At 33.6% G+C, this 22,230-nt stretch overlaps 3 protein-coding genes across 6 annotated transcripts; 2 read left to right on the forward strand and 1 right to left on the reverse strand.

Annotated features, from left to right (window-relative positions):
- Positions 1-3,097: 3,097 nt before the first annotated feature.
- Positions 3,098-7,628, reverse strand: LOC133879724 (rac-like GTP-binding protein RAC2). Of its 4 annotated transcripts, XM_062318435.1 has the most exons (8): positions 7,145-7,628; positions 6,962-7,049; positions 6,113-6,222; positions 5,890-5,953; positions 5,634-5,698; positions 4,926-4,991; positions 3,543-3,614; positions 3,098-3,441 (listed from the first exon to the last, which is right to left on the reverse strand). In XM_062318435.1, the coding sequence occupies exons 1-8, from the start codon at positions 7,280-7,282 to the stop codon at positions 3,406-3,408; spliced, it is 639 nt and encodes a 212-aa protein (XP_062174419.1). In that variant the 5' UTR covers positions 7,283-7,628; the 3' UTR covers positions 3,098-3,405. The 4 variants fall into 4 exon arrangements, with proteins under 4 accessions (XP_062174419.1, XP_062174421.1, XP_062174422.1 ...); XM_062318437.1 differs by lacking the exon at positions 3,543-3,614 and having other exon boundaries at positions 3,101-3,441; positions 7,145-7,624; XM_062318438.1 differs by lacking the exons at positions 3,098-3,441; positions 3,543-3,614 and adding an exon at positions 4,146-4,551 and having other exon boundaries at positions 7,145-7,623.
- A 2,635-nt stretch (positions 7,629-10,263) lies between these two features.
- On the forward strand, positions 10,264-11,305 carry LOC133878813 (agamous-like MADS-box protein AGL62). The gene is made up of 2 exons (XM_062317355.1): positions 10,264-10,373; positions 10,524-11,305. Exon 2 carries the CDS (start codon positions 10,541-10,543, stop codon positions 11,213-11,215), a length of 675 nt encoding a protein of 224 aa, XP_062173339.1. The 5' UTR covers positions 10,264-10,373; positions 10,524-10,540; the 3' UTR covers positions 11,216-11,305.
- Positions 11,306-14,232: 2,927 nt separating this feature from the next.
- Positions 14,233-19,398, forward strand: LOC133880363 (premnaspirodiene oxygenase-like). Its single transcript, XM_062319318.1, has 2 exons — positions 14,233-15,233; positions 18,645-19,398. The coding sequence occupies exons 1-2, from the start codon at positions 14,313-14,315 to the stop codon at positions 19,260-19,262; spliced, it is 1,539 nt and encodes a 512-aa protein (XP_062175302.1). The 5' UTR covers positions 14,233-14,312; the 3' UTR covers positions 19,263-19,398.
- The last annotated feature ends 2,832 nt before the right edge of the window (positions 19,399-22,230 follow it).

Here is a 22,230-nt window from a genome sequence, read left to right on the forward strand (position 1 = left end):
AGAAATTAAATCAAATCAAATTAAATTAAATTATACTTTTAAAAAGTTTTAAGATAGACGTACATATATAACTGAGATATTAATGGAATTACGTATATTTAAAAAATTTAAGATTATACAGATATAGACATAATAAAAATTAATTAGCTTTGCATAATATATAGTATAGATCGATAGTGCATCATTGTAAGAAATGATCAATTGTGTCTAATTTTGGTTTTGTAGCTGAGTCGTATTAGAATTTTCTTTCGTTAGGTAATTTAAATACGACAAGTCACATGTTTTTTTTCTTCTTCTTTTTTAATTATATTCTACAAGTCACATGTTGAAATTAAGAGGTGTTTTAGTCCCTTCATATATACCAACCACAAATGAAACAACAGACATTAAGAAGTTTCAAAATAATTGCAAAATAAGTAAAGAGTCTAAACTTCAAAATAAGAGTATAATCTAATTATACTCTTATTTTGAGGACTACAAATGGAACATCGCTAATTTGAGGACCATATAGCTAGCGACGTTTACAAAATGTCGCTAAAGGCGTATTTTTATTTTTTTTTTAATAAAGATTTTCAATAATTTTGTAATCCCGGAGATTCCCATATGATTAGTAATTCATATAATAAATATAAGAGAGTTAATTAATATTTGACATATTGTTTAAGAAAATTTTTGACAGCAAAATGGTTGGGGATCCGAATCCCTAAATTTGGTCATAAAAGGGATTTTAAAACGAATTTCTATATGATAAATGTTTGATTTCAATAGGGTTAACATGATTAAATAATTCATTTAAAAAAAAGGATTAAATAATTAAGGATAGATATAAATTTAATTAATCTATTAAATTTGAAAGACTTTCTCTAATCCAGTTTGACAAAAGCTTTGAAAAGGCCAGGTCCATCGGTAAAGGTATATACTTGTAGAGAAATGATTCCTACACTCATTTCTCACAACAGCTCCACAACAAGCTGACGTGGCTGGTAATATTTTATTATTTTTTTACAAAAAGAAAAGAAAAGAAAACAAAAAAAATAACAAAATATTACCAGTCATGTCAGCTTGTTGAGGGGCTGTTGTGAGAAATAAGTGTAGGAATCATTTTCAATAAAAAATTATAGTGAGAGTTGATAGTGATAGATGTGATATAAAGTAAAAAGAATTTGTATAGAAAAGTGAAAAAAATTTGTATTGTAGTGAATTTTTTTTTATTTAAATAACAATAAAAAATTATTTATGTGATATAAAGTTAGAATGTTTTGAAGTTAATTATTTTTGGGATAAGTGAAGAGGGGGAAGGATAATTTTATTACTCTTACCAATCAAGCCCTTTAATTGGTCATTTAATGATAGACTAGTTAAGATCGAGACTTCACCAGTTGTGGCTGAAATTTTGTTGTCTTTGAAAAGCCAAACAAGGGATCACATAATAAGTTCGAAACTATTGATGTTGGAAACCTATTGCATCTATTAATAGTTATACTTGGGGGAATTAATAGAATAATCATTTCCTAGTACTTTAATATGAATGAAGTCACATAAATAATTGGATGATTAGTTAACTTCCTAAAGTTCTAAGAGCTAAACAACATACCTATTTAAAAAAATAAAAAATAAAAAAATAAAAAAATAAAATAAAATTATTCGGTGTCTCAAAAAGATAGATTCATCTCGATAACGATAATCTAAAATTATTTATCTGAATTTTAAAGAAATTGAATAGAAGATTATGAAAAATATTTGTAGGATCCATTTAAACAAATATAAATTAAGTTGTTCAAACACTTATTTCATTAGGTAGATTTTATATGTAATTTTTCACAATAACCTATTCGAATTCTCTCAAATTTTAACAAATAATTTAAGTTGTATCCATCCAAGTGAGAATAATTACTAATCTCCTAACTCCGATGTCTATAATAGGTTGAATTCGATACCTCTTATCTTGGAAAATATATGTACTATTACACTACAAGGCAATGCTTAAGCAACATCACAACTTTATCTACCTCCATTTTTATTTTATTTTATTTTAATTTTTTTTTTCCCAAAATACAAGGAAGAAGGAGAAGGGAAGAATTACATTAAATGGAAAAAAAAAAGAAAAAAAAAAAGAAAAATGGGTGGGGCACCAAATAGAGACTCAAGTACAACTAATATAATGTTAAAAAACTTAGAATTTATTGAGAATGGGCCAAATGATTGGTCCATCCATTAAATTCTTGACTCACAAGCGAAGAGAGGGGCCACCTTAGATGGCAGTTTGAAGAGGCAATTTAGAGGCGGGTCTACTTGAAATAACTCTAATTGAACAAATATTAGGATGAGAAATTTTATTTTATTTTTATAGGAAATTAGGATGAGGGTTTGACTCTCCCAATAAAAATCTCTAAACCTAATTAGTGTTAACTGTTAACCTAAAGTTTTCACGGTCAAGCGATCCTCTAATTGATCTTTTAATAAGAAGAATCGTGCAAAGTAAAATCTCGAAAAGAAAAAAAAAAAAAGGAAATTGTACGTATTGTTAAGTTTTTTCGTTGTGACACGTAATCGTCATTATTGAAGTTCGTTGTGATTCGGGTTTCGTGCCCAAAAGATATGTGTGCCTTTACCTACCATCACCAAAAAAGTGGAAAGAAAAAAAAATAAAAATTATTGGGCGTCTCAAAAGGATATATTCATCTTGATAGCGATAATCTAAAATTTTTTTGTCTATATTTTAAAGAAATTGAATAGAAGATTATGAAAAATATTTATAGGATCCATCTAAACAAATATAAATTAGACTGTTCAAACACTTATTTCATTAGGTAGATTTTATATGTAATTTTTTATAATAACTTATTTGAATTCTCTCAAATTCTAACAAATAATTTATGTTGTATTCATCCAAGTGAGAATAATTACTAATCTCCTAGCTCCGATGTCTATAATACGTTGAATTCGATACTTCTTATCTTGGAAAATATATATACTATTACACTACATGGCAATGCTTAAGCAACATCACAACTTTATCTACCTCCATTTTTATTTTATTTTTTTAATTTTTTTTCCCAAAGTACAAAGAAGAAGGAGAAGGGAAGAATTACATTAAATGGAAAAAGAAAAAAATGAAAAATGGGTGGGGGCACCAAATAAAGACTCAAGTATAACTAATATAATGTTAAAAAACTTAGAATTTATTGAGAATGGGCCAAATGATTGGCCCATTTGGCCCATCCATTAAATTCTTGGCTCACAAGCCGAGAGAGGGGCCACCTTAAATGGCACATTGGGCCGCAGCTCGATTTTCGTCAAGCAGCATTCCCACCATTTCCTCTTCAACTTATTCCCCTACTACTCAGTTTGTCAGTGTCGCGCTTGATCTTGATCAAAGGAACTCTGTTGTTTAGAAATTAGTTCTTATTTTCTTTCCTTGCTTGTACTTGTTATTCGCATCTATATAAAAAAAAAATAAAAAATAAAAAAAATGAAGAGGCAATTTAGAGGCGGGTGTACTTGAAATAACTCTAATTGTAACAACAAGTAGCCTTGAGAACCGTAGCAGGAAGAGGATCTAGCATTGATAATTTGATGGTGGCTGAACCAAGGCCGCTGAAGAAAGACAAGCTCTACGGAAAAGGAGAGAGATGACCACTCTAACTTTAATACCATTAATTTAAAAGTAATTTTATATATCATACAATATTCTACAAAATTAATATGACAAGATGTAACAATCATTAAATACATATTTTATTTTAACAAATGTTGATTATTAGACTTTGCCGTACCAACTTTATAAAATATATGTAGGATGTTTACGTGATTACATACCATTACTCTTAATTTAATTAGGTGTGCCCTTAAATGAGACTTGGCCCAAGGTCGGAGCCAAATGCTTTTATGGGCAAGGTTCAGGGTCCAAAAAAATTTATTGGTTTGGAACAAGTAGGCTAATTTCTTTTTTTTTTGAAAATTAAGGAAGGGATCATGACCTATACCTAACCTCTTAAATCTGTCTTGGGTCATCAGAGCGAAGACATATTTTTGAGTGTTCTTGGTGAGTTGATAGCTTTGGCCCCAGTTGCCCAGTGACACGCCCATTCTTATGTCAAGTTTATAACCATGGTTTATAGGAAAAGTAGACCCATTTCACCAGGGAAAGAAAGGATACAATGCCATAAAATTTACAAAGTCCAACATGTGTTGAGTTCCAAGAGTGCCACAACCTCTTAACATACCTTTTTCTTTCCCAAATTTGCAATAGATTAATAGACCATTTGCTAGTTATAGAAACTCAAAAACATATATAAAGAGTCTAATGCTTTTAGCATGAAATCGGCAGATTTTCTCCCAGGCAAGCAAAGAAAAAAAGATGAGAATTAACAGCTGTGAAGAGAGAAGGTAGTCATCATTCATCATTGGCATCAAATCAGGGAGCACTAGGGCATGATCAAAGAACAATGCAGGTCCTCTGTTTTCTCTTTGGCTTTTTGGCCTTCGGGGGATTGAGAACCAACTTGATAGAGGTGTCAAAGACACCCTTCAAATTCTGCATTTTTTCAGCTGTAAAGTTTCAAACTGCCAGTTCTTCGAGCCAACTTGGAAGAATGGCATACAATGAATAAAGCAAGCTATTAAATGAACAGACAATGCTATTATCCCATAATAACAAGGCCAATGATGCCTCCAAAATGGCCTTAGTTGGGAGTTGAAAGAGGGCTTCTTGCAGAAATTACATGCCTATAAATTTTCCTTTATAATGATGTCTGATATATGTCACAAAATTAACATTTAGGTGGTATTAGAAGAAATTTTCTTCCATGACGATGGCTTCAACAATAGACTAAGTTAACAATAATCACATAGATCCAATTTTCTTCCTATCAAATAATGAGCATCTTCATAAATGTTAGAACATATACAAAAGAGAAACATACCAGCTGTGTCTTTGAGCTGCACTCTATATACACTACTGCTCCAATTTGCTTTTTTAGTTCTTCACCCTGGTATTAAAAAGAAGTGTATAGATATCTATAATGGAAAAGGAAAAACTTTCAGACAAGTTACATTTAGTTTTTGAATATATATATATATATATATATATATATATATATATATATATATATATATATATATATATATATATATATATATAGTTCGTTTCAGCATCAACAGAAGGGTTGATTCTGTCATACACCTCAGACTAAAGGCCATACAATTAAATGTAGTTGGAATCAACAGACAACATGACATGTAATGGATCATCAATTATTTCCAACAAAAAGAGAAACAGGTGAACAACTCAAAGTCTCTACAATTTGGTGAAATAATCAGTGTGCCCCCAATGCTTCAGTTGGTATTGAAAAGTAGATCCATGTACATGACTGAATGCATTTTTGGCATTGTGATTCCGTAGACTAAAAGTGCAATTTCAAACCAAATTGCAGAAAATGTAAAAGGGTAAACGGAGATTTTACCAAATACTTAACTGCGTTTTTAAAAATCGTGTTTGCAAATCACACGTTTTAAAATCTTAAACCCAAACGGACCTGAATGTAGCCGTACAATATTGTGTTGCTAACGAATGAATAAACACCAAGCACAACAGAGTGCGGAGAGAAAAAAGTTGCAGAGTGCATGCCTACCTGTTTTGTAGAAATGGTACATGCCCCAGGATAGTTTAAGTGAAACTGTTCATCTTCTCTTAGATCTAATGAAGGGAAAATGTTGAAAATCATAAGAGAGAGAAAAAAAAAGAACTTTTCATTCTTTAATTTTATTCTTCCACCAAGCATAATCGATTATTTAGAGCATTGGGAAACTTCATAGAAAAGGAAAGGAAGAGTTCTAGCAATACCCGTTCATAGAAGTAAGAAATTGGTAAAGGAAAGAATCAATTACCCAGCTTGGTCCCCACAAGAACAATGGGCACTGATGGGGCATAATGTCTCAGCTCCGGAACCCACTACTCCAACATAATAAGAGGCAGAAAGAAAAAGAAACAAACACAAACAGAGAATCTGATTAGCAAATACATTTGGTTGAATATTTTGAAAATGAAAGAGAATCAAAAGAAGACTTTAATAGACAAAAAGAGAGAAAAAGAAAGAAAGAAGAAGCTTACTTTCTTTGCTATGTTCTCAAAGCTTGGCCTACTTATGAGAGAAAAGCAAAGAAGGAAAACATCAGCTCCTCTGTAACTTAGGGGTCTCAGCCTGTTATAATCTTCTTGACCTATAAAAATTGCATGCATGTTAAGCTTTCATCATATCCATAGAAGCCACATTGCAATATCACATATAAATTGCAGAATATTACCTTGGAAAGTTACTATTTATCCCATGAATCATGCTTCTTTTATAATAATTGGTTTTCAAAAGCAAAAAGCAAAGCTTGGTGGGCATACATACAACTTTATATCACATGGAAGTTATAATGTGTTTCTTAATTATATGGAACAAATTCATATTATTCATAATTCAGAATATTCAACTTTTGAAGCTATCATACCATCATAGGATCGCCCCTACTACTTGGTTGTGATTGGACTTTTAATTTTTGTTGGAATATAAATTGAACGATTAAATGAACCATTTCCTTTCCGCTTAAGCTTTTGGGACAATTAATAATTTAACATGATATAAGAAACATGTATAAAAATTGTTTATGCCCGTTTGGTTGCTCATGATTCAGATTGAAAGATATGAAAATTGCATCGTTTCAGTAGTTTGGGGTAGTAATGTGATCAAATCACAGGCACCAAAAAAACTATATTTTGGTTTTCAACAAATGAAAGCTAGACCACATTGATCATGAAATAATGGCTTAAAATCAGAGGCCATGGTTCTTGTAACATTACAAAATAAACGACCACCGAAGAACTAGTAAGGAAAAAACAAACAATTGAAAGATAAAAAGTGCATATTATCATGCAAAATAAATTAACCATAAGCGAGGGAGAAGTGTAGAATACCAGCAGTATCCCAGAGACCCAGATTCACAGTCTTCCCATCAACCATAACATTGGCACTGAAGTTATCAAAAACAGTTGGGATATAATCCTGTGGAACAATAAGAACACATTAAGCAAAACCCATTAATGGAAATCAAAAGAAAACAGAGAGCATGCAAGTGAAGACAGTAAATTAATTTATACAGTTGGGAAAGTGTTGGTAGTGTAGGAGATGAGAAGGCTTGTCTTCCCAACAGCACCATCTCCAACTGTCACACATTTGATGAACCTTGTTGTTGTAATACTAGGAGTGCTAACAGCAACATTTGTACTGTTATTCATCTCAGAACCAAAACTAAACACAAAATATATTCTCTCTCAGACTAACAAGAACTTCTTTGAGTTATATATATATAAATACATAGAGAGAGAGAGAGAGAGAGAGAGAGAGAGAGAGAGTGGAAGAAGTGTTTGGATAGAAAGCTAAAAAGGTGCTAAATTTTCTATAGGCTTTTTGCAGGGCGGTAAAGATGATATCTGATGAGATCACTTTAATTTGAGCTGTCAGGGAGGCAAAAAGTTGAAACGAAAGACAGCCCACGTAGGAAATCAATCATTTCACATCAAATTGGACGGCAAAAGGAACAAAACATATTGAAAAATAGGAAGAAATATACACGCTTGGAGAGAAATGTGAGTTCTATAGCTAGCTAGCTCCAATGGCATAGCAGTCATGAATTATATAACAGGTGAGCTATGGTTTGGATTGGTATGATCATGCCACGTGGACCTTTTAGCCACTGGAGATTTGTAGATTTTAGAAGATAATTGAATAACTGCTTTGTAAGTTGTTCCACAAAATCTTCTTGGCCTACAAAAAAAATTTATAACAAGGTTGCAGCCGCAGGCAACCAAAGGTCCAAAAGCATCAACTTACGTGGGATTTTGGATTTTCTCTCTTATGATTTGACCTAAGTATTTGGAAGGCCTCTAGGCAATTAACGTGTGTGCATCCTCAGCAATCCCCTCAGAAAAAAAAAAAAAAAAAAAAAAAAGTAAAAAAATCCTCTGCAATATTCCCCTTTGAGGCTTTGACCCTTTCCAAATCCGAAAAGTCGATATATTATAATAATAATAATTATAATAATAGTAGGAAGAGGTATCATGTAAGTCAAGATTAGCTCTATTTGTGTTAAAATTCTAAAAGAATTAATTAAGTTATAATTAGAGTTTATTCATTCGACTCGTCTAGTAAATAATCAATGTGAGACTTAACACCTATGAACTCCTTTATGATCGAGATACTCACTCTATATAAATAATTTATCTTTACAAATGTATTTTTTAATATAAATAATTTAAAGCTTAATCCTTTGATTTCTCAGAAAAGTTTCTCGATGTACCATACCATAGCGGTGATTCGATACATTAATTACACCTCATAATAGTCTATGCACCCAGTCTTCGGGTGTGGTATTATAGCACACACTAAGCACACAATAATGAGATTTTTATTGGGAAAAATAACAGAAGGCATAATTTTAATTATATACTGCGCCCTCCTTTAAAGAGAAGACCAATTAATTAAGCTTAGATTCTCCGGGATTAATTCAGTATAATTAGTAATAATACAATAGATCAAGCTTCTCTAAAATCTTTTAAGATATTCTACGAGGATCTTTCAATGAACATCATCTGACTCACAATATTTAATTAGTATTGTTTAAAGAAAACAAATAAAAACAAAAAAGAACAAAAGCTTAGGAAAAAAAAAAAATTAAATAAAAGAAAAGATCGAGCTTGAACCACGCTTCTCGACGAGCGTAGGGAAAATATACTAGTACGGATTGGACATAATATTATTAATATATATGTCCCCGGACCTCTCACTTTCTTAGTTTTTTTGTATTGCTAAAAAAAAAAAAAAAAAAAAAAAAATTACTATTAAAAATGTGCTTCTTTTTTCAGTTTATTTTTTATTTTTTCTAAAAAGATTCTAGAAAAATTTTCAAATAATTTTTGTCCTAATGAAATCTAGCGTTTCAATAATTTTTGTAAAATAAAATAATAACAATAAGAATCATTAAATAGAATATACAATTTTTATTTTATTTTATTTTTAAAAAAGACCACCAATATGTTTACAATTTAGGCAAATGTTTTGGCTTCGAAGTAAAGTTACAATAATTGTATAGAAATTAGAAAGGACTTAAGGGTTTTCCATAGTAGTGGACAATCAATCAATTACAATTAATCTCGCTTAAGTCAACAGATTCTTTCCATTTTAAGACATGCTATTTACTACATTATTTAGAGTTTTTCTTTCATTTTCTTATTTTAAAAATTAATCATTGAATTTATAAGACCCACACAAAACCCACGTGTAAGTCATACAGATTTTAATAGCTGATTTTCAAAATAGAAATTAAGATAGAAGAATGTCTATTTAGGTAAAGAAGAAGTTATGTAATTCAAAAGTTTTTTTTTTTTTTTTTTTTTTTTTTTTTGACTTTTTTCCGCCATAAAGCCTTGTTATTAAGAAGCACTTTAATTGGATTCTTCAATCCCTTATGTAATCAAGTCTTGGAAACTAACTAGGAAAAAAGTAATTAACCTCATGGTCGAAAACATGTGATCAAATTGATATTAGAAATATGTATTCGCCTGTGCAAATTTTTTGTACTCAATTTTTTTGTTTGCACAAAATTAATATTAGAGCCAACCGCGTGCTTGAGGGTAGTGGTGGCAATTGGTGCTCGTGTATTGGGTTCGGGTTGTATCAAGATAGGAGTAAAAGACTATATAGGTCAATCCTAACTTTATCAATTTAATTAAACGGGTTAAACTCCTCCACTCTAACTTGCTAATTTTGTATTAAATTAATGCCGAGTTCGCGAGTCGTATATATAAAAAATTGCTAACTCTAAATTTCTTGTGTTAAAGCATATGTATAAAACTATATTAAGTCAACTATAGCCTGATCCACTTAATTAAACGGGTCAAACTCTTTAACCTAACCCACTAACTTAGTATTAAATTCATATAAAAAAATTGCATGTCCTACTTGAAGGGAAACAAAACATTTTAGAATAAGAGAAAACTGTGAAACCAGATCCATTAGATAACTTTCATGATTTTTTTAATTTTTATTACTAATTTGTCTTCCCCACATGCTTTCAAATTCTTTGAATTGTTATTATTATTATTATTATTTTTTCAGGAAAGTTGTCTGCATTATAAGAAAAGAAAGCTTCAAATTTTTTGTTTATATAAAATCGTAACTTTCAATTAAGATTTCTTATAATCTCCTTAATTTGGTCAACAGAGAATCAAAATTTTGAGATCAAGATGATACCCTCGATGTTTTTCTCTTGTCAAAAAGATTCGGCCATGCATCTTAATTAGGGTTTGCCCTTAATTCAAGTGATTGAATGTACGTATTTATACATATTCCACGTATTACGTACGTATAAATACCCTATATATATATATATATACATGCATTAATCGTTCTCTAAAGTCTAAACCAACGGTAGGTTCCTCAACTTTCTCTAACCCTTTTTTTTTTTTTTTTTTTCTGGAGTGGAATCAGCAGCGGCCATGGATATGCCGACCAAGAAAACCAAAGGCAGACAAAGGATAGAGATGAAGAAACTAGATGGTAGCAAGCAGCAGGTCACCTTCTCGAAGCGCCGTACCGGCCTCTTCAAGAAAGCCGGTGAGCTTTGTGTCTTGTGCGGCGCTGAAGTCGCCGTCATTGTGTTCTCCGAGAAAAAAGGGAAGCGGTTTTGCTTCGGCCACCCGGATGTCGAAACCGTCCTTAACCGCTATCTCAGTAGTAAAAATGGAAACACCTTCCCCCAGCCGTTCAAAAAGTATGTGCCTGTGGATGAGTTCACCAGGCAGAACGCTGAGGCTGAGAAGGAGTTGGAAATAGAGAAGGAGCGGATGGCGGAGATTGAGGAGGCGAAGAAGAAGAAGAACAATGTGGGCAACGAAGATTTAGGGTTTTGGTGGGATGAGCCGTTGGATGAGAACATGGGGTTGGAGGAGTTGCATCACTATACAAGGGCTTTGGAAGAGGCACGGAGGAAAGTGGCGGCGAGGGTGGAAGAGATGATGGTGATGAGGATTTGTTCTTCGGTGTCTCCAATGGAAACGGGCGTGGGGGATCATGCGTTTGTTAATCAGAATTTGGAGGGTGGTAATGGTGATATTGGTGGTGGTTTCTTTGGTAGCCATGGCAATTTTGGGTTTGGACATGGACAGTTTTGAAGTTTCTGCATGTACTTCAATTTCTTGTTTAAATGGGATGATTTTGAGATGGGTTACGATGTTCGACTTTCTTACAATGAATATGAATGAATAAGGATATATATATTTTTAATTTGTTTTTTGTCTGTAAGGCCATTTAATTCTTAAACCTACCCTAATCTCAGTTTACATCTTTATCTTGTGAATTTAGGTTTAGGAGGTTGATCGAGGAGATGATCATATATATATATACTTGTGTAGATGGTGTGTTTTTCTTCCCTCTCGATCTCTCATCCTCCACCTTGTATTCATGTTTTATCTTTGAGTGATGTTGTAGGATTTTGATTTCGGTTTTAAATGTTGGAGGAATACCTAAGTTGTTAAAAATAATTGAAGGAATGTGGTGAATTTTGAATTAGGGTTTGAATTTGTTGGAGGCTCATTCTTAAAATTCAGTTTTTTCTAGTTAGGGTTATTTTCCCCTGTTTTCCCCTTCTCTTTATTTTGCTGGCTGATTAGTTAATTTTAATGATTTAGGGTTAATTTGCACACACACACACACACACACACACAGAGACAGACAGAGATATATGCATGCGAGGGATCCTTTGAGAACGCAGAAGTAACCTAGCTTACTGTAACATATATGTGGGCACACACACACACAGATATATGCATGCGAGGGATCCTTTGAGAACGCAGAAGTAACCTAGCTTACTGTAACATATATGTGGGCAAGCATGGAACCCGGCAGCGTGAGTGGATAAGCATGGAACCCGGCAGCGTGAGTGGATTTGAGCTATGAAGGCATTGGACAGGTGTATAAGTCTCACATCAGGTGCGTATTGGGTCAATTTTTGGGCTATAAAGCAACTGCAGGAAGCCCTGATTAAGACTAGTCCTTTGGTAGCATTATGCATACATATATATATATATATATATATATATATATAGTTAGCACATCATTAGATCGTGACAACTGATGGCAGTTGTTTTGCAAAGATACATTAATAGAAGAATGAAAAAGTATAGAAGAACTTTTTTTTTTCTGTGGGTTATGATCATAACCCACAGAAAAATTATGGTCATTCATGAGCTCTTAGAGAGAAATTATGGTCATTTGTGAAGCCATACAGCTTTACATGCAATTGTTACATATATATATATAATTAAAATCAATGTCTGATGTCCAAGTAATAAATGGGTCAAAGAGTGAAAATCCAGGGAAATAATTAATGTATCTGATATCGATCTTTTGAGTATCTAAAAATAGGCGTACTCTGAATCGTCTGATCGATCTCCAGAGTTGTTCTCAAGTCTAGCTAGGGATCTCAAGAGGCTGTTCCTAGAGTATTAATTAAGTCAGCTTTGAGTTTCTGTTTAAAAAGGCTGACACCTCATTCCTTATGGGGTGTCTATTGAGTAAGAGCCTGGCTGTATCATTGGACAGCAAGCTATGCATATTGTTCTCTCAAAATTTAATGGATGAACAACTAACATATGCATATTGTTCGCGAAAATCTTTCCAGCGAGGTTTGTACATGTCAAAGCTGACTTAGGCATGCAGGTTTATACTTATCATTTGATTGGTGATTCCAGTCTCAATGCTAACGTATGTATTCACTGCTTTCAGTCTCTCCCTAGCTATGTTCCAACCTGAAAATCTGGAGCATAACCAAATCGTATTTGAGCGTGTTAATGAAGTGGCAACGAGGAAGGGATGCACCTCATCACAGCTAGCTAGCACTGCATGGCCTGGGTTCATCACCAAGGGATTAATGTTGTGTGCGTATCCCATTCCGGGAACCACCAAGATTGAAAACTTCTACTAGAACACTGGAGCTCTGTCCGTCGAACTCACACCAGAAGAAATGGCTGAACTTGAATCATTTGCTTAATTCAGAGGATGCTGTTAAGGGTGATAGATAATAGATATACGAATGACATATATTGCGACTTGGAAGACTTCTGAAACCCCACCAGTACTTTCTTCATGGAAAAAAATTTGGTTACGACGGGTACAGAAAATAAGACTTAAGGCTGAAGGCCCAAGATCCAGTCAAATTAAAAGAACATATTTTCTGGCATTTATTCATACATTCTGGCAAGGAATGAGCTTTTTTTTTTTTTTTTGTAATGTTTCTTGATGTCGTAAAGGGACATGATTAGGTTTTACTAGCTAGGTTTAAACCAAAATAAATAAAAAGAAGATTACAAAAAAAGAAAAGAAAAAAGTCGTTTAATGTTTAAAAAACCTTGTTAGTCATGTTTGCTAAACGTAGTGTTTAAAACACAAAGTCGAGAAATTTAAGTCATTAAAATCTACTGTTTAAACATCATTAATTTTTTTTTTTGCTTTAGAACAAACTAATATATACATAAAATAAGCAATCAATTTTTCAAGGTACCACCGTCCTAATACTGCCACGAGTTCCAGGTTGAGATTAGCTAGGCTAAGAAGAGTGATTGGTGCATGTTGTGCACAACTTTTGCACACATTCATATTAGTAGAACCTATTGTTACGAGAATGTTTTCATAAACACGTAACGGAATAATTTAAGTTCGTAGAAAAAATTTAGACCTTTAAAGTCGTTCAAGGAATTTTAGACTTTTCTCAAAAACGATGCTTGAAATTAATTTCCTATTTGTTATTTTTTTAACCAAACATTGATTTAAATAAGATTACAAAATCAAATCAAGTCAAATCATCCATAAATACTAATATCACATAAACTAGAAAAATACAAAAAAATCTCCTACTTGCCTAACAGGGCAATTAGAATATAGTTTCCTTATTGAAATACGAAATAAACTCTAATAGGCTATAAATAAACTATAATAAGCTATTACTCTTTTAAGACCCTCTATTGTTGTAACACCTGTATACAATATCGTTGTGCAAGGATCATTTTTCTTAGGCTAACACGAAAGAAATCGAAAGGAAATCTGGTTCACACTCCACTCTTGACTTCTTGAGCAACACCAAAGAGCATCTTTGACTATAATACCCATCGATGGGATGTTGTCATCGTTGTATATATATAATTCATACACGCGAAGCGGTGAAGAACAGCTTCAAAGTCCCAAGAATCAAAGATCAGAGTGTCTGTAGTTGAAATGCTAAAAAATCCTTCATTTCCTCTTTCTACTTGGCTCTTCTTCTTCTTCTTCTTCTTCCTGTCAATCCTGTTTATTTGTTGGAAGAGATTTATTAGATTTAAAGCCTCAAAGACACAAGTCCAGAAGTTGCCCCCAGGACCATGGAAACTGCCTCTTATAGGGAACCTCCACCAGCTGGCTTTTTCATCACTACCACATCATTCCTTGAGAGACATGGCCAAGAAATACGGACCCATCATGCAATTGCAACTGGGTGAGGTGTCGGCTACAGTCATTTCATCACCAGAAGTAGCCAAAGAGGTGCTCAAGAAACATGACACTGTATTCGCAAATCGGCCTAGCGTTCTTGCCATTGAAATTTTGTCCTACAATTTTTCAGGTATTGCCTTCACTCCCTACGGTGATTATTGGAGACAAATGCGAAAGATTTGTGTCCTGGAGCTCCTAAGTGCTAAGCGTGTCCTGTCGTTTAGATCGGTAAGGGAAGAAGAGGTGTGTAATCTTGTTGAATCAATTTCCTTGTCCGGGGGGCTTCCAATCAATCTCAGCGAGAAAGTCTTCTCCTTGGCGAATAGAATCACTTCCAGGGCGGCTTTTGGGAAGAAGTGCAAGTATGAAAAACAATTCATCTCGTTGGTCAAGGAAACTCTTAGTCTCAGTGGAGGCTTTAACGTGCCTGATGTGTTCCCTTCATTAAAGTTCCTTGCTTTCCTTACTGGGATGAAGCCCGCATTGGAGAAAATACACAAAAAGATGGACAAGATTCTCGATGATATAATCGATGATAAGATGCAAACAAGTACAACCAAAGATGATGCGGGTGATGATGACGATGTAGTTGACGTGCTTCTTCAACTTCGGGAGACCGGCGGGCTTCACTTCAATATCACCAGAAACCACATCAAAGCTGTCACTCTGGTATGCAAGTAAGATCTATAAATTTATTACCGATTTTGCTCAGAAAAAGAAAATTTAGTCTATTGTCATGGTTGATGTGCTGTAAATTTTGATAGTACTGTTTACAATACTGTTAAATAGTCTCGACTCTACTATAGTTTGAGCTATGTTTCGTTAATTTAAGTCCATGTTTGGTGATATATATAGCGCAGAATGTCCTCTGTTTTCTGCAGAAGAGTGTAGAAACATTACTTTCTTTTGTAACTTAATTTGCTTTTGTTTTCTTAGCTTTTCTTGTGTTCTATACTTGTTGGAATATCTAGGCAATAGAGTTGGTATCAGAGCCACGTTCAGAAAAGTATTTGGGACAGGAAGAGAAAAAATGTTTGACAGAGAAACATCATCAGCTCAAGTAGTGTAAATTGGAGCACTGTTCAAGTTTCATTTTTCTCTAGTGAAAACTACGATTTTTAGTGCATTAAGATGAAGACTTTATTTATTTACTTACAGTTGTTGGGCATTGTTGAATCAGTGTATCAAGTGCCTAAGTTCAAAGCAATTTGATAGAAGCTCAACAAAAAGGACTGAGGGAGAACCAAAGTAGGCATGCATGTGTTCTTAATTAGAATGATTCGAAGGCATGCATTTTGTCTGCAGCCCGTATATGAAAAGCCACTTCTGAATCCCATGCGAGATGATTTTTTTGCTATCCACATGTAGGAACCCACTTAGTGTTGATTCTAGTTGGACATAAATTATCTACAAATTGGTTTGTAGCTAATTCCTACAAACTAGTCTAATAAAGTGACATGTGTTCTTGCTTTCTTATTAAAGCTATTAAAAAAACATATGAGATGCATGTGCTTCTCACATGCTAAGGGACAATGTCATTTCATTAAACTGGTTTGTTAGAATTAGTTACAAACCAGTTTGTCGCTAATTTATGTCCATTCTGGTTTGACGTTAGTTTTGTTATTTTCCTATTTTAGATTTTAGCTTTCTTTTTCTTGTTGTCATTTCCTTCTTTGCTGATTTGTTTCCTTTTAGGGTGTCTCCTCTTGTAATAAGTATTGCAGAACGTAAGTGAGTTCATCATTGTTGAATTAAGAATACAATCGACATTGAATTTTATCGTTTTCTTTCAAGCCTTGGCTTGTTCTTTCGAGTAGAAGATGTCGCAACTCCTATTCTTTATCTCTCACGCTATCTACTATGTTAACCATTTATGTGATTTACAAGTGTTCAACCAAGGCATGTGGAATCAAACACCCTTTGAACTTTGGAATGAGACAAAACCATTGTAAAACGTCTGAGAGTGTTTACTTGTATTTGTTATGCTCAAATTATAAAGGAGAAGAGGCTTAAATTAAAGGATGCGAGTGAAAAGTGTATATTTGTTGGCTATAGCTTAAAGTCAGATGGCTATAGGTTGTAAAGGTTGAAGACCAACAAAATAATCATCATGCTGGATGTTATATTTGTTGACTAAATGGAAATGAGAGCGAGGAAAAGTTTTACAACAATAACCAACTCAAGAGGATGAAAATAATGATGACACTTCTCAACCTTCGCCAAGTTCTGCTTCCCCATTATTACTACCATGCTCACTATCCTCTCCAAGATCAACTTTATAACACCAAGCTCAACTCTAGTAAGAGAAGGAATTTGATTGAAATTTAAGCAAGATGCAATTTTTGTATTGTGGAACCTGAAAATTTTGAAGAGGCATTGAAAGAGCAAAATTTTGAAGAGGAAAGTTATTGAAGATGAAATTGAAGTAATTGAGAAAAACTATCAGCAATCCACTGTTGATTTACTGCTGCATTACTTTGAGCAACCATGGCTGCAAGTTGGGTAGGAGGATGGTGCCCTTGGTATGAATAATCCATCCTATAGAAGCAATCATGGACCTGGTGCTTACTTCTTCCTCATACTTGACAAGGAGCCCTGTATTATTGCTGAAATTATTGGTGAAGGCTGGCTGATCAGGCCTTCCTTGTGGAGCAGAGTTATTTGGAGCAGGTCGTTTTGTAGGAGCAAAGGTGTTTGGGTGAGAAGAGACCTTGGGGTTCTGTTCCTGAGGTGGGTATCTCATATTCTGGAAGGACTTTTGTTTTGGTGGAAAGGATCGGGTTCCTAGTTTTTGTGTATAGAGAGCAATGGCAGAGGTGTCTGGTGCAATGGTTTGCTGCTGGTTTAGAAACATTTCATGGCTAAGGAGTTCATCTTGAAAATCCTCAAAATTTAGAGGATTATCTCGTGTAGCAAAAGAGGAGGTAATAAATGAATTGAAGGAAGGGTTAAGACCACTCACTATGAAGGAGATCAAATCATCATCCTCTATTGGTTTACCCACGGTTGCAAGTTGATCTGCCCATATCTTGGCAAGTTGCAGGTACTCAGTACAATTCATGGAGCCCCAATGGAGATTCTACAGTTGCCTCTTCAAGTGTGCAACTCTAGACCGAGACTATGAGGCAAATCTATTTACTAAAGTAATCCAAACTTGTTTTGAAGTGTTAAGGCCATGGACAGTAGCTGAAAGAGTTACATTTATCCAACTAAGACGGTACTGATCCTTCTTAGTCCAGATAGTATACTCAGGATTCAAGATGGCTTCACCTTGATCATTGCGGAGAAATTTAAGAGGGCATGGCTCAGAACCGTCAACAATGCGCAATAAATCGTGGCTTCTCAATACCGGTAAGAATTGAGACAACCACATAAGGTAGTTGTGACTATCCCACTTAATAGAAATAAGTTGGGTGAAATTCGGGAGAGCAAAATTTGCAGAGGAGATATTGGAAGTGGAGTTAGAGCTTGGAGAGGCCATTGATGGGTCGATATTAAGCGTAGGCCTATGAGGCTCTGACACCATGAAAGTAAATTTGATGAATGGGTTTGATCAAGATGATCAACCCATGTGTTTCATTGAAATATATAGAACTATACACTTGTGGTTGTTAAGACAAATTACAGTATTTGAATTTACAAAATCAAATAAAAAATAATACGAAGTCTTCTCTGTTATCTCTTTATCGATCTGCATTTGATCTGATCTTGAGTTTCAGTGCCATCTAATCTTTATCTTGAGTTTGAATTTGATTAAGTATTTGCGCTTGAGCTAAAGACGTGTCTGGTATATCGTCAACATTCTGTTTCAGTAGAACCTTATCTTGGACAGCAAAAGCAGCTTCTCGACATTCCTGGCTTTGGACTGGAGCACCAGCAGCAACACTGAGAAGAACATCTGTAGCATCAGTTTTACTTTAACAAATATAATGCAAAATAAATTTGTTCAAATAAACAAAACAAGACTTGTTGCAAAAGGATGTTCGCAACAACCCACTATTGATTATCTTGATTTTTGGTTCAATGGCTTACTCAAATATGCATGCCGCTATGATCTTATTGTTCAAAATCCTTTTTCAGGATGTCGTCTCTGCAGGAAGTGAGTCTTCAGCAACTACAATAGAATGGGCAATGTCTGAATTGTTGAGAAACCCAAGAGTACTGGAGAAGGCGCAAGCCGAAGTGCAACGAGTCGTTGGGGGGAGGGGGAACATTGATGAGACAGACATAGAGAAACTAGATTACTTGAAATTAGTTGTCAAAGAAACCCTACGCTTACACCCTGCTGCTCCCATAATCCTACGAGAATCAAGGGAAGAGTGTGAACTTAGTGGGTATCTGATTCCAAGCAACAGAAAAGTACTCATTAATGCATGGGCCCTTGGCAGAGATCCAGAATACTGGATTGATGCTGATTGCTTTCGCCCAGAGAGGTTCCAGAGTTCTTGTATTGATTTTAAAGGAACAAGCTTTGAATTCATTCCATTTGGAGGTGGTAAGAGGATATGTCCAGGCATATCATTTGCTTTAGCTACCATTGAACTTGCTCTTTCTCAGTTGTTGTATCACTTCAAGTGGAAGCTCCCCAATGAGATCAAACCAGAAGAACTCGACATGTCTGAGTCTTTCGGATTAACTTCCAAGAGAAGGAATGATTTGTACATAGTTGCTACTCCTTGGATTTCTGGTCTTACCTAAACAAACCGAATGGGGATGGTGTACTTGCACCCATGCTTACAAGGGATTGTATTATATTGGCAGTAGAAATCTTTATTGCATTGTACTGGTTGTTGATCAATGTACTATATCATGTGTGACAGTTGATTTTATTTCACTTTTCATGTATGCTTTACCAGATAAATATTAAATGTAAATCCAATTAATGTATATATGCTTGAAATATATATACCTCTTACTTGTTAACCATTAACTGTATTGATTTTTTTTTTTTTAAAAAAAAATTCAGTGGGGGGGGGGGGGGGGGGGGGGGGGGTGGCAGGGGGAAAAATAGAGAGGGTAAAAGTATTGATTCAATTGATCAAAAACAAATTATGTTTCATAATTTTATAGTCTATTTTGATTTTCTTTATTCTGATTGAGTCTTTTTGATATAAATAACGAGAATGTCTATTCTTCCTCAAACCAAAATCATTTTGAAAGGAATGAAATCACAATCCATCAATAAAATAACAATCATCCAAAGGTTATCACCACCATGGTGGAAAATGGAAATTGTTGCAAATGTAACCAAAACAGAAATAATAATAAACACAAAGAAAGAAAAATAATTGTTTAATAGAACCAGAAAATACCATAGGCAAATAGATTAGGCTTAGGTGCTGTAAAAAAATTATAAGCATAGGTGTTGTAGTTTTTTCAATGGTCAAAATCTAGTTTTAAGTGTTTTATAAGAAAAAGAAAAAATAAAGTTAGATTTTTACCGTTGAAAAAATTACAGCACTAATACTGTAATTTTGTACTTATAGCACCTAAGCCTAATCCGAAAAAGATAGACCAAGTATATATTTAGGATTTGTGGAGTGTTGTAGAATTGATCGACATCTATACATGTAGGCAAGGCATTACAGATAATATTAGATAATACTTATTGCATATTGTCGAAGTCTCCAGAAATATTGTTAATGGTTAACCATATCTAGAAATGGAAAGAGAAAATAATATTTGGTCTTTAAATTTTATTAATATTTAGGTTATTAGTGTTTTATTTAAATATTAAGAGTTGTATTAGTTTATAATTCAATAATAAACTTGACCCAAAGGCAGTAAAATTAAGTTTAGGGTTTTGTCAGTGAACTATTAATTTGTTCTTTTGTACTCAAATGAAGACAAATTGTGATGGATGAATAAATCAATTTGTTCTTTGAGAGTTGTGATTACTCTTCTCTTGTTGTTAGACACTATTTCCCTTGGTGTGACACAAATTCCTATATTTAGTGAGACACCAATCGTTTATTGTTCCTGCTCTCAATCTGTACTACATCACATTTCTTTTCATTTCGTTTATATATCTTAATCAATCACATGTTAAGCTCTCTCGAACTCTCTAAGACCAAGTTATGCCGGAGATTGAGTCAAAGAATCTCATTGCAAAGAAAGCATTCCTAATTTTCCATCACCTCAATCAACTGCATACACATGGCGCGCTCATGTTTCCATTGGATTAGTGCATCGAGATGACACAAAATCTAAAGAGTTCAATTGATCATTCGATTGTATCACAATCGATTGAACTAGTGCACATGGATGATAAAAAATCCATAGAGTTCGATCGATCATTTGATTGTATCATGATCAATCGGATTAGTACACTAGGATAATTCAAAACCCAAAGAGTAAAATTGATCATTCGATCGTATGACGATCCATCGAACTAGTGCACCTAAAGAGGAGAGAACTTAATGAAACTCCTACAAAATGTCTTGATCCATATCAAATGTTGAGGTCAATAGACATTGTGGGAAAAAACAAGAACCCTCGTGAAAAGAGCAGAACATGATCAAACCCTACAAAATGTCTTGATCCACCACATTTTAAGTTTTAACTAGTGCAAAAGAATTAGTTTCAACGACCTATTAATTTAGATTAAAAATATTATAATTGTTTTTTTTCTATAAAAATAATATATATATAATAAAAATAGAAAAAAAAATTATGACAAATTGAAAAATAATTAATTTTTTTTCCTAAACATTTCATTTTTTATTTTTAAAAAAAATTAATAGACTGATATTATTTTATTTTATAATTTTTATTTTTAAGTAAGTCATTAGCAACGACCCACATGTATAAAAGTCGACTCTTGGTTTTCGACGTTAAAAATAGTGAATCAGCTTTGACTCTTTTTTTTTTTCCATGCTGATATATATATATATATATATTATTATTTTATTTTTTTTTTGTGAAAAGTAGGCCATCAGGGATAACACTAAGGTTGCCAATGATAACCATGTCCAATTGGGCATCACCGTCGACTGTGGTGTCAACTCTGATATTATTTTATTTAATTATTTTTTTATTTTTAAGTAAGTCATCAGAGGATGCTGTTAAGGGTGATAGCAATGTGTCTCAACAACTTGAAGGCTTTGTTAATATTATAGTTAAAGTATGTTGAGCTCTTGACTGTTCAGAATAATTTTTTTACTTTTATTTTTTGTAAGTAGAATAATTTATTTTCTATTAGAATGTTATCATGCCTGATTTTATATACAAAGATGAAATTTGGTTACAACGGGTACAGAAAAAATAAGGCTAAGGCTGAAGGCCAAAGACCCGGTCGAATTAAAAGCCTATTGTTACAATTAAGAGCGGAAAAGAGCCCAAGAGAATCAACCTCCTGGCCTTGCACATAAGCATGAGCTAGGATGTTGCATGTTGTGCAAGAAGTAATTCCTTATTGTGCCAGGATATTTTGGCATATGTAGTATATTTTAGTAATCGCAATTTTTCAAACACTACATTAATAATAATTGAAATTGTCACTAATCAAATGTTAGGAACATGTTTTCTGGCATTGTCGTACATTCAATACTAGGAATGGGCATTTTTTTTTTTTTTTTTTTTGTAGTGTAATTTCTTGATGTCGTAAAGGGACATGATTAGGTTTTACAAGCTAGTTTTAAACCTTATTTGAAAAAATAAATAAAAG

The sequence above is a fragment of the Alnus glutinosa genome, chromosome 10 (genome assembly GCF_958979055.1).
Source record: "Alnus glutinosa chromosome 10, dhAlnGlut1.1, whole genome shotgun sequence".
NCBI classification, from domain to species: Eukaryota; Viridiplantae; Streptophyta; class Magnoliopsida; order Fagales; family Betulaceae; genus Alnus; species Alnus glutinosa.